The sequence below is a fragment of the Nannospalax galili genome, unplaced genomic scaffold (genome assembly GCF_000622305.1).
Source record: "Nannospalax galili isolate Female #2095 unplaced genomic scaffold, S.galili_v1.0 scaffold596, whole genome shotgun sequence".
Classification (NCBI taxonomy): Eukaryota; Metazoa; Chordata; class Mammalia; order Rodentia; family Spalacidae; genus Nannospalax; species Nannospalax galili.
The window spans coordinates 4,581,457-4,595,473 of NW_008340140.1; the positions used below are offsets into that span (position 1 = coordinate 4,581,457).

The 14,017-nt window shown below is 46.8% G+C and overlaps 1 protein-coding gene across 2 annotated transcripts in view; it reads left to right on the forward strand.

Moving 5' to 3' along the window:
- The window catches only part of Atp9a (ATPase phospholipid transporting 9A (putative)), a 155,832-nt gene that overhangs the window by 59,011 nt on the left and 82,804 nt on the right, over positions 1–14,017 (forward strand). For both annotated transcript variants that reach the window (XM_008835144.3, XM_008835147.3), the window contains exons 6-8: positions 1,278–1,329; positions 3,270–3,364; positions 11,362–11,442. In XM_008835144.3, coding sequence (XP_008833366.1) covers positions 1,278–1,329; positions 3,270–3,364; positions 11,362–11,442 — 228 coding nt within the window. The remainder of the gene's footprint in view (positions 1–1,277; positions 1,330–3,269; positions 3,365–11,361; positions 11,443–14,017) is intronic.

A 14,017-nucleotide genomic window follows, 5' to 3' on the forward strand; every position in this document is an offset into this window, starting at 1 on the left:
TGTGTGTGTTTGGAGGGCATGCGATTTGGGGGTGGGCGGGACAGGAGAGTCGGGATAATATTTGGTGAGAAAAGAATTCTGTATCTTACCTTGCTTTAAAACTGTGCTCTTTCAAAGGATTAAAATCACTCAAAGTTGGCTTGAGTTAGACGGAAGCTGGGGTTGCACAGCACCTCAGGCCCGCCTATACCATATGTCTGCTCCTGGCTTCTCTCTCTATTTTTTATTTTTAAACTTTTATTTGTTTTGAGATAAGGTCTCACTGTGTAGACCTGGCTGTCCTGGAACTTTTAGACCAGGCTGGCCTTGAACTCATAAAAATCTTTCTGCTTCTGCCTCTTGAGTGCTGGGATTAAAGGTATGCACTATCTCCTGGCCCCCCCCCCCTTTTTTTTTTTTTTTATATTTTTGAGACAGGGTCTCCCTATACCAGAGCCGCTTCTTCCTCTTGGGTGCTGGCATTAAAGGTAGTCCTTATCTCCTGGCCCCCCCCCCCTTTTTTTTTTTTTGAGAATGGCTTTTGTATTTCTCGCTGCTTTATGAAAATCCTACTGAAAGCCCAGCAGGAGGACTGGGGCATGGCTTAGTTGGTAAAATGCTTGCCACATACAAGCTTGAAGACCCAAGTTCCATCTCGAAAAAGCTGGACATGGTGGCATGCACATGCAGTCCCAGGACTGAGGAAGCAGAGACAGGCGGATCCCTGGGGCTCACTGGCCAGTGAGAGACTCTGCTTCAAAACATAAAAGGTGAAAGGCTCCTGAGGAAGAATACTGGAGGTTGACCTCTGGCCTCCATACTCACACATGCATACATGTGCATGTATGTCTACATAGACACACACCCACACCCATGTGCATGCTCATGTGCTCACACACGTACACACACACACACACACAGAGAAAGAAAAAGGGGGGGAGCTAAACGTGGAGATAGAAAATTGGCAGAAGTGGGAAGCCCTGTCAGATAGCACTCAAAGCTCTGTGCTGAGTGCCGACAGCTGGCTGGGGAGGACAGCCGCTGGAGGAGCTCTGGCTGCAGGTTCAGGGGGTAACAGTGGGGCTTGCCAGATGACGTGTTGCAGGGGGTTAGTAAAGTACCAGCAGCTTGCAAGATTTTGCAGACCCCAAACAAAATTCAGCCCCTACATTATCTACGATAAAGGCCGCTACTTAAAAGATGGTTAGGCTGTGGCTGGCCGCTTCACTCCCCACTGGAGCTGGGGCAGAGCCCTCACCATAGCCGCTCACCTTAATCCCTTCCTTTTTGTTCTCCAGAACCAGCGGGTTCCTGCTGACATGATCTTCTTGAGAACATCGGAGAAAAACGGTAAAACATCTGAGATCAATTTGGAAAATAACCACTAGCCTTTCTGTGGTAATTGGGCAAAATAATCATCTGAAAATGCCACAGAAGTAGATAACATTTTGGAGCCATACAGGCAAATGAGAAATGACTCAGTAGAGCATTCTTTCACAGCTAAAAGTATTTTGGGTGTTTGTCGGTTAATAGATTTTAAGTCATTAAACACACAGAAAACTTGGCTGGCAAGATGGCTCAGTAGGTGAAGGTGCTGGCTGTCAAATCTAACAACCTGAGTTTGATCTCTGGGACCCACAGGATAGAAGGAGAGAACTGACTCCTACAGGTTGTCCTCTGACTTCTACATGCTCAGTGTGCTGTGTATGTACCAATACACACTATAAATAAATAATGTAATAAACATTTAAAAAAAAAACAAACAGTAAAGCTGGGCACACCTGTAACCCCAGCACTCAGGAAGCTGAGACAGGATTGCATGGAGCTGGTTTCACCTGGGCTCCATAGTGAAACCCTGTCTCAAAAAGACCAAAAACCACAAAACAAAGAACAAATCCCACACAGGATTAACAGTGTTCTGTCTTGGTGCTCAGAAGTTCTTTTGTTTTTCATGTTTGTGTCATGTGAACATGTGTGTATTTATGTTTATGTGTTTACAGCACATGTATGGAAGTCAGAGGACAGCCTGGGTCCTCTGGGGGGTCAGTCTTCACCTTCTTTCCTGTTTGAGACAGCGTCTTTTCACTGTTATGTCAGCCACACTGGCCAGCCAGTGAGCTGCTCCTGTCTGCACCTCTCATCTTGACATAGGGAAGCTGAGATTACAGACGTGTTATACTGTGTCTAGCTTTATGTGGGCAATTTACCTCTGAGCCTTCACCCCCTAGTCCCAGTACTCAGAGGTCTTAGCTACACACCGATGAACTGAACTCATTTCCTCTCTGATCCACTGTCACAGAGCTAATGACAGGAACTGTGTGAGAGAGGAAATGTCCCTAAGATGTACCAGCCCATCCAAGTCAGTGTCCCTCACTGCAAATACTTGGAACAAGGAGTGTTTCAGATTTGGAGTTTTTGTGCCTGAAATAATGTTTCTTTGTGTAGGATTTTCTACTTGTGGCCTTCATGTTTAAAAAGTTGTAGGGATGGGACTCAATTGGCAGAGTGGCTCAAGTTCTTGCCTTGTATGCTCCAGGCCCTGGGTTCAGTTCCAAGCTTGTCATAAAACCAGGTGTGACAGCACACATCTGTGGAGGCAGGAGGGCCAGAAGTTCAAAGTCATCCTTGTCTACATAAGGCGTTCAAGGCCAGCTGGGCAAACTTGAGGTTGATTGTCTCTAAATACATCAATTGTTTCTGATTTTGAAGCATTACAAATTTGGGGTTTCTGTGTTAGTGGGGCCCACTCTACAGTGAGAGCAGACACTGGGATGGTTCTTTCCAGAAGCAACGTCCTGAGCCCATGGCTCAGCTCCTCAGCTCTCACAAGAACCCTGGAGGGGAGCTCTCTTACTTTATCCATTCCTACATACAGAGGACCCGAGGCTCAGAGACATCAGGCCAGTAAGTGACAAACCTTAGACCCAAACCCAGGTGGCTCAGGTCCTGAGAAGGAGCTTGTCATCAGTGCCCAGGTTGGCCTCAGGGTGGCTGTTCACTGCTCCATCACCTACTGGCTTCTTACAACAGACTTGAGATGACTGTTTCTCCCTTTTCATGGGTCAGGACAGGCTATGACCAGCAAAGTCCAGCTCCCAGCCCAGTATCCCACAGTGAGCAAATGGCCCAGTGAGGATCTGAACTCAGAGCTAGTGGAGGAGGTGGGAAGTAGGGGTTTGTTTTCCCTTTGACTCACTGGCCATTGGTAGGTTATTTTCGCAAGGACCAGAGTTGCTGAAGGAAAGAGGCTTGAGTCAGGTCTCCAGACAGTGCCCAACTTCTCTCTGCAGGGTCTTGCTTTCTGCGCACTGATCAGCTAGACGGAGAGACGGACTGGAAGCTGCGGCTGCCTGTGGCCTGCACGCAGAGGCTCCCCACGGCTGCTGTGAGTAGCTGTTCTTGCAGAACCACACACTAGTACCAAATCACTGACCAGCTTTCAAACTCAGATGTACTTGGGGACAAGGCCTGTGACATGTGATATGGGGCTGGTGGGGCCCTGAGAACCTAGAGCCCTTGTTGGTTCCCACATGGCTGTAGTGGAGGCAGGCTCCCCACACAGGGAGCGAGCTCTTCTAAGGGTGGCCTCTCCAGGGGGCCAACTTGAAAGGGACTACCCATGTGTGGTCCCTCTGCCAAGAGTCTCCAAAGGCATCTTCTCAGCTGAGATCCAGGTCTATAGCTCTTGCCATAGTCCTCAGCCACATCAGTGGTCTCTCTTCTAACTTGGTGACCGCCCCTATGTCCCCTGCCCCCTGGCTACCTGTGTAGCTCCCTGGGACTGTTCCTGACACTTCCTCTGTAAGAAATGCTCTTCTCCAGGGTCAGCCTGCCTGGGCCCATCATGTAGGCTTTTGTGCAAAGTGTCTGTATTTATTTTGGTTTGGTTTGGTGGTGTTTCCCTTGGTGGTGCTGGGAATTGAACCCAGAAGTTTGTGTATGCTAGGTAAGTGTCTTACCACAAAGCTATATCCCCACCACGCCGGGCTCTAATTGTTTTTAAAATTACATTTTTGTCTGTGTGTGTGTGTGTGTGTGTGTGTGTGTGTGTGAGGGAGTCAGTTCTTTTCACTTTGTGGGTCCCAGGGACCTACATGAGCCCATCAGGCTTGGCTGCAAGTGCCTTTACCCATGGAGCCATCTCACTGGCCCATGCCAAATGCAATTTGAATGCCCAGAGACCAGCTTGCCCACCATTAGGAATGGTTAAGTAGAGCATGCCTGCTCTTTGTGGCTCAGTGTGTCAAGGGAGTTGTGGGAGGGGCAAGTGCTGAGCCTTAGTGGTATCAGGATCATAATAAACAGGCCCTCATACAATTCACCATGGCTCATAAATGTGAAGATGCACCCTTCTTGATGTTAATTTTTAAACCAGGAATTCCAGAGCAGCGAGTTTCTAGCCACAGTCCAGGAGCCCTGGAAACCTCCCTGCCTGTGGGTTGGAGCTAATCTAAGGATGGGGCTCTGATCTTATCTGGGCATGTGTTTTATTTCCTGGTAGGAATTTCCCAGGGAAAGGGATCTGACCCTTAAATTGATTGTAAGGGCTTTGTGCCAGAGTCAGAAACAAAGATGCTAGCATGTTCCCCAGCCTCAGTTCGGAAGCACCCTGGTTTGATAGACACTCACTGTACCTCTGTCTGGCCCAGACCTGGGCTGGGGTTTAAAAATAGATAAGATACTGCTGGATCTGCTGTCTGGGAGACAGCCATTGTCTCACTGGGCTGCAAGGGATGAAGGGGAACAGCCTTTTAGAATCATTTTGGAGTAAACTAATGGCAACAAAAGCTTGCCTGAGTTAATATTCGGATGCATTCTTGGCTCAAAACAAACAAATCAAACTGCATGGTAAGCTGTAGAAGAAAAGTGTGAAGTCTTGCTCTATCCCAAATTTTATCTTCTTCCCAGAAGGAATCTTGTAAAATAGGTGGTGATCCTTCCAGATCTTTCTCAGTGTACTTCCATGTGGATGCAGACTTGTGATGGTGGTTCTATGTAAACAGGCCCAGACTGTCCTTGTTACTCTGGGACCATCCCCAGCTCCAGGTTTAAGGAATCTCTGGGATTTTTTTTTTTTTTTTTATCAACTCAGGAGGCCACTTTGCAACTCCAGTACCTTCTAAGTGGTTATCAGGAGTGCAGGCCCTGTCTGAGGGGTGGCCAGTAGCAGCTGCTAGGTACCAGACCCCTCCTGCCACCCCCCCCAACCCCCTGTCTGCCCTGTCTGCCCTGTCTGCCCGACTGCTTGGTTGTTTCTGAAACAGAACTCCTTTGTTTTGTTTCTTTTATGTTTTTAAGAAAGAGTGTCCCTATGTAACCCAGGTTGGCCTTGAACTCTTGATCCTTCTGACTCTGTCTTCCTAGTGCCCAATCTCAAATCATTCAAATTGCCACATGGGTAGTTCACTGAAAATTCAGAGCACAGGTCCTGTCTCTTTTGTATTTGCACAATATTTCAGGACTAAGTTGTCCATTTCCTTTGTGTGTGTGTGTGTGTGTGTGTGTGTGTGTGTGTGTGTGTGTGTGTGTGTCTGTGTGTGTGTGTGTGACTCAGGATTAAACTCAGGCCCTGCATATGCTAGGCTAGTGCTCTGCCACTGAGCTATGTCCCTAGGCCTTTGTTAGCCAGGCAGCTTGGTATGTTGGTTTCTTTGTGTCCAGTTACCAGGGATTGAACCCAGAGTCTCGTGTGTGCTAAGTAAGTACTCTATCACTGAATTGCATCTCAAGCACATGTTGGTTTCAATTTATTATTATTATTTTTGTATGTGTATGAGTGTTTTGCCTGCATGTAAGTGCACTATTGCATGCATGGGTATTCTTACATACATATATGCAATACCTGTGGAGGCCAGAAGAGGGACAGTTGTTAGCCACCATGTAGGTGCTGGGAACTGAACTCGGGTCCTTTGCAAGAGCAGCCAATGCTCTTTACCGCTGAACCATCTCTCCAGCCCCATTACCTTTTCTTGTTTTTTTTTTTTTTTTTTTTTTTTTTTTTTTTTTTTTTTTTTTTGTAGCCCCAACTGGCCTGAAACAAGCTATGTAAGCCAGGCTAGCCTTTATCTCCTGGAGATCCACCTGCCTCTGCCTTCCCCATACTGGGATAAAGGTGTGTACCACCACGCCTACCTGCATGTTGGTTTTAAAGTAAGGTTCATGGGGCTGAAGATTGACTCAGTTGGTAGAGTGCTTATCTAGACTTCATGAAGCCCTGGGTTTGACCCCCAGCACCACATAAACTATGCATGGTGGCTGTCATCCTAGCACTTGGCAGGTGGGGGCAGGAGGATCAGAAGCTCGAGGCCATCCTCAGCTACATAGTGAGTTTGAGGCCAGCCTAGGTACATGAAACCCTCTCTCTAAATAAGCAAACTTGCTTCCCTTTTTCTTATAAACGATCTATCTCTATGTCCCTTTGAAATATCAAGTGAAGGGGAGGCAAGGGGCTTTCTGATAAAAAATGGGGTGGGAAGTTTAGTGGTGGAGGGCTTGAGTAACGTGTGTGTGCCCCAGACTTTGTCCACAGTACCACAAAAACATAACAAATTAAAAAATAACAAGAACAGGAACCAGAGAGATGGCTCAGTGGTTAAGAGCACTTGCTGCTCTTCTAGAGAACCCAGATTTGAGTCTCAGCACCCACCTGGTGGCTCACAACTGCCTGCACACACATGATACACATACATACATGCAGGCACACACATATACACATAAAATTAAAATTTAAAAAATAACAAGAACCTCTAAAAGGCCAGGCTGGGATACTCCTAAATAGCTGCTTCTGGGAGCTGTCATTTTTAGGGGAGACAACTGCCTTAGCTTGCCTAGCCCCTATAGGACCTCCTGACTCCCCAGGGCAGATGGACAGGATCATAGCACTGGTTTAAAGATTTTTGTTAAGGGCTGGACAAATGTCTTAGCAGTTAATTAAGGTCACTGGCTGCTCTTGCAGAGGACCCAGGTTTGGTTCCCAGCACTCACATAGCAGCTGATTAATCATCTATAACTCCAGTTCCAGGGGATCTGATACCCTCTTCTGACCTCTTCAGGCATTACACAACACAGGTGCACTTACCTACATGTAGGCAATGCACTCATACACATAAAAATAAATAAAATATATAAATTTTTTATTATTTTTATTTTATGTGTATGAGTGTTATGCCTGCATGTAGGTAAGTGCACCCGTGTCCTGCAATTCCTGCGGAGGCCAGAAGAGGCTGTCAGATCCCCTGGGACTGGAGTTACAGATAATTGTTAGCTGCCATGTGGGTGCTGGGATTCGAACCCAGGTCTTCTGCAAGAACAACAGTGTTCTTAACCACTGAGCCATCTCTCCAGCCCCCAAAATACATTTTTTTTTTCGGTCTTTTTGAGACAGGGTCTCCCTGTAGCCCCAGCTGTCCTGGAACTCACTATGTAGACCAGGCTGGCCTCAAACTCACAGAGATCCACCTGCCTTTGCCTCCCGAGTGCTGGAATTAAAGGCGTGTGCCACCACACCCAGCAAATAAAAAATTTTTAAAAAGATATTTGTTAAAATGAAAAAGTCAGGACTGGTAAGATGGTTCAGTGGGTAAGGGAGCATGCCACAAAGGCTGAGGATTGGAGTTGAATCTCTGGGACCCATGTGATAGGGGAGAGGATTGACTCCTGTAAGTTGTCCTCTTAGTGCCACGTGTGCTCGGCAGGGAGAGGCTGTGGGGGTAGGGAGAGAGAAATAAACTGTAAAAAACATCAGAGAATGAGGAAAGGGAGGAAGAGCAGCACTGTGAGCATCCTCCTTGTGCTGCTCCTCTGAGCTGTAGTGGTACGCATACAGGTAAGGAGACAGAGGCCAGGAACTCCAGGATGGCTCCAGACTCACGCTGCTGAGGGTGCTGCGGGTGCTGGGTTTGCTCTGGCGCTAAGCGTGCATGGCCGCACCTGTGACCAGCGAGTGACGGATTAAGGATGTGAACTCAAGTTCTCAAAGCAGATGGTCTTCCCATTAGGTAGGAACAAAAGCTTGAGAAAAATGAACAGAAGGTAAATCCATAGTGGGCTGGCAAGGTGGCTCAGCAGGTAAAGGTGCTTGTTGTCGAGCTTGACGACCTGATTCGATCCCTGGGAACCACATGATAGAGAATCAGCTACAGTAAGGTGGTCTTTGACCTCCACATGCATGCACAACGTGTGCTTGCCCACACAGAGACACACGCACAATATAGAAATAAATGTAATACATTAAAAGATGAGTCAGCTGGGGACACGTTTAGTTCTAGCACTTAGGAGGCAGAGGCAGGCGGATCTCTTTGAGTTCCAGGCCAACCTGGTCCACATAGTGAGTTCTAGACCAGCTGGGGCTATAGGGAGACCCTGTCTCGAAAAGACAAAAGAGAGGAGTCCGTAGCCAGTAATCTACTCACAAGCACTTCAAGAACACAGGCCCAGTCCCTCAGTGGATCCTGAGACCCTGAGTGGACAGGAGCCTGTTCAAGTTTTTGCTACTCCACCACGCTTAAGCGTGAATGAGGGTCATCAAGACAAGTGGGAGACATTATAACAATGAGCACCAGGTGTGGTGCTTTGTGCCTGTCATCCCAGCACTGGGGAGATGGAGGCAGGAGAATCAGGAGTTCAAGGTCAACTCAGCTGTAGTGAGTTCAAGGCCAGCCTGGACTATAGGAAACAAAAGTAAAGTAAAATAAGCTGGGTGTGGTGGCGCACTCCTTTAATCCCAGCACTTAAGAGGCAGAGGCAGGCAAATCTCTGTGAGTTCAAGGCCAGCCTGGTCTACATAGTGAGTTCCAGGACAGCTAGGGCTACAGGGAGATCCTGTCTCAAAAAGACAAAAAGTAAAGTAAAATAATACATCCTGTTAATGGTTCTGTGAAGCTGGTACAAGTCAAGATAGATTAGCATCTTTGGACTGCAGCGGTGGGAGGTGACTCTGGGTGTGGAGTCTGCAGTCCTTAGGACACAGTGATGATTTTGGTTTTTCACATCCACCCTGCCACTTCTTCTTGGGAACCTCTGTCCCAGCTTACAGTGTTCCCTGTTCCACACCAGAGCAGATCTTTCTAAGCAGTCCCTGCCTGCCCCTCCCTGCAGCCTCCCCGACTCTGCCTGTCTTTGTTCTAGGAGGGCTCTCCCCTGCCCTGCCTGTCCTGTTCCACCTCACACAGCCTTTCTTTGAGCTGTGGTTGCCCATGCCGTTCACATTTTCCTTGTCTATTTTTTTGAGACAGTGTCTCCCTGTAGCCCCAGCTGACCTGGGACTCGCTATATAGACCAGGATGGCCTCGAACTCACAGAGATCCCCCTTCCTCTGCTGGCATTAAAGGTGTAAGCTACCACACTGGGCCATTTTCCTTGTCTTTTAAAAAATATTTATTTTATGTGTATGAGTGTATTGTCTGCATGTATGTAAGTGTACCCATGTCATGCAGTGTCCATGGAGGTCAGAAGAGGGTGTTGGATCCCCTGGAACTGGAGTTATAGACTGTTGTTAGCTGCCATGTGGGTGCTGGGAATTGAATCCAGGTCCTCTGTAAGAGCAGCCAGTGCTCTGAACCACTGAGCCATCTCTCCAGCCCTGTATTTTCCCTGTCTTATTTCTTGTCTGAGTTTGGCTTCTTGCTTACTTGAAAAAAAAATTGTAGAATATACACAGTATAAAATTTACCACTGGTCAGGCGTGGTGGTGCACACTTTTAATCTCAACACCCAGGGGGCAGAGGCAGGCGGATCTCTGTGAGTTCGAAGCCAGCCTGGTTTCCATGGTGAATCCAGGACAGCTGGGGCTACAAAAGCCTGTCTCAAAAAGACCAAAAAAAAAAAAAATTTACCATCGAGGGCTGGAGAGATGGCTCAGCAGTTAAGAACACTGGTTGTTCTTGCAGAAGACCTGGGTTCAAATCCCAGCACCCACATGGCAGCTAACAACAGTCTATAACTCCAGTTCCAGGGGATCCGACAGTCTCTTCTGTCCTCCGAGGCATTGTACGACATGGGTGTGCTTACCTACATGCAGGCAATACATTCATACACATAAAATAAAAATAATAAATAAGATTTTTTTAAAAAAAAATTACCATTGTGAGGGCTGGTGCAATGGCTCAGCAGTTAAGAGCGCATGCTGCTCTTCCAGAGAACCCAAGTTCTAGCTCCCAGCCTGCAACACCAGCTTCAGAAATCAAAGCCCTCTTCTGGCCTCTGTGGGCATGCACACAAGGGGTGTATATGTATGTGCACACACACAAAAATCTTTAAAATGTACCATCTTTTTGTTGTTGTTTGTTTTTTGAAACAGGGTCTCCCTGTAGCCCCAGCTGTCCTGGAACTCTCTATGTAGACCAGGCTGGCCTTGATGTCACAGAGATCCACTTGCCTCTGCCTACCAAGTGCTGGGATTAAAGGCATGTGCTACCACACCTGGCCCTAAAATTTACCATCTTAACCCCTTCAAAGGGGCATTAAACACATAGACATTACTGAGGAGCTGTGTCTACCATCCATCTCCAGAACTCTTTATCTGCCCTGCCACCTCCTGAAACCACTATTCTTAGTTTCTGTCTTGGACTACTCCAGGGCCTCATGTAAGTGGAGTCACACAGCACTGGTCTGTGTGTGTGACTGGTTCATTTCACTTAGCATAATGTTCTCTAAAGTTCATCTATGTGGTAACATGTGCCAGGATCTCTTCCCTCTTTAAGGTTGAGTAATACTCCACAGTGAGCATGCATCACATTTTGCTTATTCGTTCCTCCATGATGGAAGACTGGGTTGCTTGTCCCTCTTGGCTTTTGTGAATAACATACATGGGCGAGCACATATCTCTTCAAGTCTTGCTTTGGATTCTTTTGGACGTACACCCAGAAATGGAGTTAGGGGAGCCTGTGGTAATTTTCCGTGGACTTCTGTGAGGAAGTGCCAAGTGGCTGTGCTATTTTTCATATGGTGGTTCCTGTCTCTGTATCCTTGGCAGCCCTTGCTGTTCTCTGTTCACTTTGCTGAACATCCCACTGGCTATGAGGCATTCTTTTGCAGACCTTCCCAGGGCCTTGCACACAAGAGGTGCCTAATATGTGTTTGTTAAATGAGCAACTATTTCACTGGATGAGACACCTTACAGGCCAGGCAGGGGTCAGTCAGCCTGGGGGTTCTGCCCATTTCAAGGCTATTCCAGCTCTGCAGTGTCATCTGTACCATGCTCAGTGGATGAGGTTAACAGGTGTCTGTTCCAGGGGACTATGAGATACTGTATGTAGCACCTCTTAAACTGCCTTAAGGGGGGGATTTTCTTCTTTCACCTGCTTTGTGATTTTGAGTCTCTTTGGGAAATACAGTTGCTTTTGAAATCTTGGCTCCTAACCCTATGTTTCCTCTGTTAAACAGGACCTCCTGCAGATCCGATCCTATGTGTATGCGGAAGAGCCCAACATCGACATCCACAACTTTGTGGGGACTTTCACTAGGGTGAGCAGACCTGCAGAACAGGAGTCTCATTGTAGAGCATGTGGCCACCTGTTGCTGCTTCTGTGTCCGAGGCTTTGCACTCAGGCCTCACCTTGAAGGAGCATCACGTGTTGTCCTCAGCATTAACTTCTGATGTCTAAACACAGTCACTGTTTTCTCCAGACAGAGCATGTCCTCTTTGATCACACAGATCCTCTGTGCCAGCCGACCTTGGTGGCATACTCCTGTAATAATCCCAGCACTTGAGAGGCTGAGGCAGGAAGGTTGCCATGAGTTCAAGGCCAGCCTGGGCTACATAGTGAGATTATCTCAAAACAGACAAACCAAACCACAGAAAAAATCAAACCCTGCATGCTAACTTTGTAATTTAAACCACTTTCAGACTTTTCATAACAGAAACTAAATGGGAATTTATTTTTGGAATACAAGTTTAAAATAGACATAGAGAGCAGATAATAAGTGGCTTGTGTTCTCTGAATCTTGAAACTTGCCAACCAAGAGCCTGATAGGTTCTTCTCTGCCTTTCACTGTTGCCTTGTAAAGCTGTGAGTGACGAAACCTCCAGAGGGGTGGGTTGTGGATGAACTCGGCCTTCTTTCACAGCTCAGCTGGGGGATTAAATATGGGGGTGGGGTGCTCCCTGATTTCATTAGATGGAGACCTATTTCTACTTGAAGAAGAATAGACTGGAAATCAACCTAGGAACAGTTGCTCCCCTCTTATCTGTGGATTGTCAACTGCAAGTTCAACCAATTGTGCATTGAAGATTTATACTTATATTTTTGTATTTATATTTGAGACAGGGTCTCATGTAGCCCAGGTTGGCCTCAGAGCACACTATGTAACTGAGGATGACCTTAAACATCTGATCGTCTTGTCTCCACATCCTGAGTGCTGGAATTACAGGCATGCTCCACCACATCCACTTTATTCTGTGCAGGGTAACTTCTTGCATTCTAGGCAAGCAGGGCTTGCTTGCCACTCACTGAGCCACACCCTCAGCCCTGACCTTGAATTTCTGATCCTCTTGCCTCTGCCTCCTGGGATTACAAGTGTGTACCACCATGCTTGGTTTATGTTGCTGAGGATGGAATCGAGGGCTTCATTTCATGCAAGCACACTACCCACTGAGACACATCCTCAGCTCACTGAAGGTATTTAATTAATTAGTTAATTAATTCTAATTTATTTTCAGTCAGGGTCTCACTATGTAGGACTGACTGGCTTGGAACTCACTGTGTAGACTAGGCTGGCCTCAAACTCACAGAGATCGCCTGCTTTTGCCTCCTATGTGCTGGGATTAAAGGTGTGTGCTACCATGCCTGTCCAATTGAAGGCTTTTTTTTTTTTTTTTTTTTTTAAATCTTTTTGAGACAGGGTCTCTCTGTAGCCCCAGCTGACCTGGAACTCACTGTGTAGACCAGGCTGGCCTTAAACTCCCAGAGATTCACCTGCCTCTGCCTCTGGAGTGCTGGGATTAAAGGTATGTGTTACCATGCCTGGCTTCCATTGAAAGTATTTTAAGTTGTACTAAAGAGGCCAGTGCTTTTTGTTTTTATCATTAACCCTAACAATACAATGTAGCAGTTATTTCCCGTGCATCTGCTCTGTGCTAGGTACTTTAAGTCCAGCAACCGATTCAGAGTATAGGGGTAGAGGCTGGAGAGATGGCTCAGTGATTAAGGGCTTATTGCCTTTGCTGAGGACCAGAGTTTGGTTCCCAGCACCCACATTGGGCAGCTCGTAATTGCCTGTAACTCCAGCTCCAGAGGCTCTGACACCCCCTTCTGGTCTTCTTGGGTGGGTACCTTCACTCATGTACATACCCACACACATAGATAAATAAAAATAATTTTTTTGATTGGCCTTGAACTCAGCGATCTGCCTGCTTCTGCTTCCCAACTACTGGGATTAAAGAAATGTACCACCATGGCAAAAATAAATCTTTAAAAACAGTATATTTCAGGGCTGGAGAGATGATTCAGTGGTTAAGAGCACTGGTTGCTCTTGCAGAGGACCTGGATTTGATTCCCAACACCCACATGGTAGTTAACCATCCCTAACTCCAGTTCCAGGGGAATCTGATGCCCCCTTCTGTCCTCTGTGGACATTGCCTGACACAGGTATGCCTACATACATGCAGGCAATACACTCATACACATAAAATTAAAAAAAAATAAATAAAAAATATATTTTTGAAACAGTGTCACCCTGTAGTCCCACCTAGCCTGGAACTCACTATGTAGACCAGGCTGGCCTTGAACTCACAGAGATCCACCTGTCTCTGCCTCCAGAGTGCTGGGATTAAAGGCATGCACCATCATGCCTGGCCTAAATAAAATGTCTTTTTAAAGTATATTGCCCATTCATCTGCATCCCATGAAAAAATCTGTCATATTTTGGTGCTGAGACTCAGTTTCTCATGAATGTTAGGTAAGCATTATACCATTGAGCTATACCCACAACCACACCAAAACTACCTTTTTTTTTTGAGACAAGTTTTCGCCCAGGCTGTTCTTAAACTCATGATTTTTCTGTCTTAGCCTCTCAAGTGCCAGGATTATGGGCCTGCATG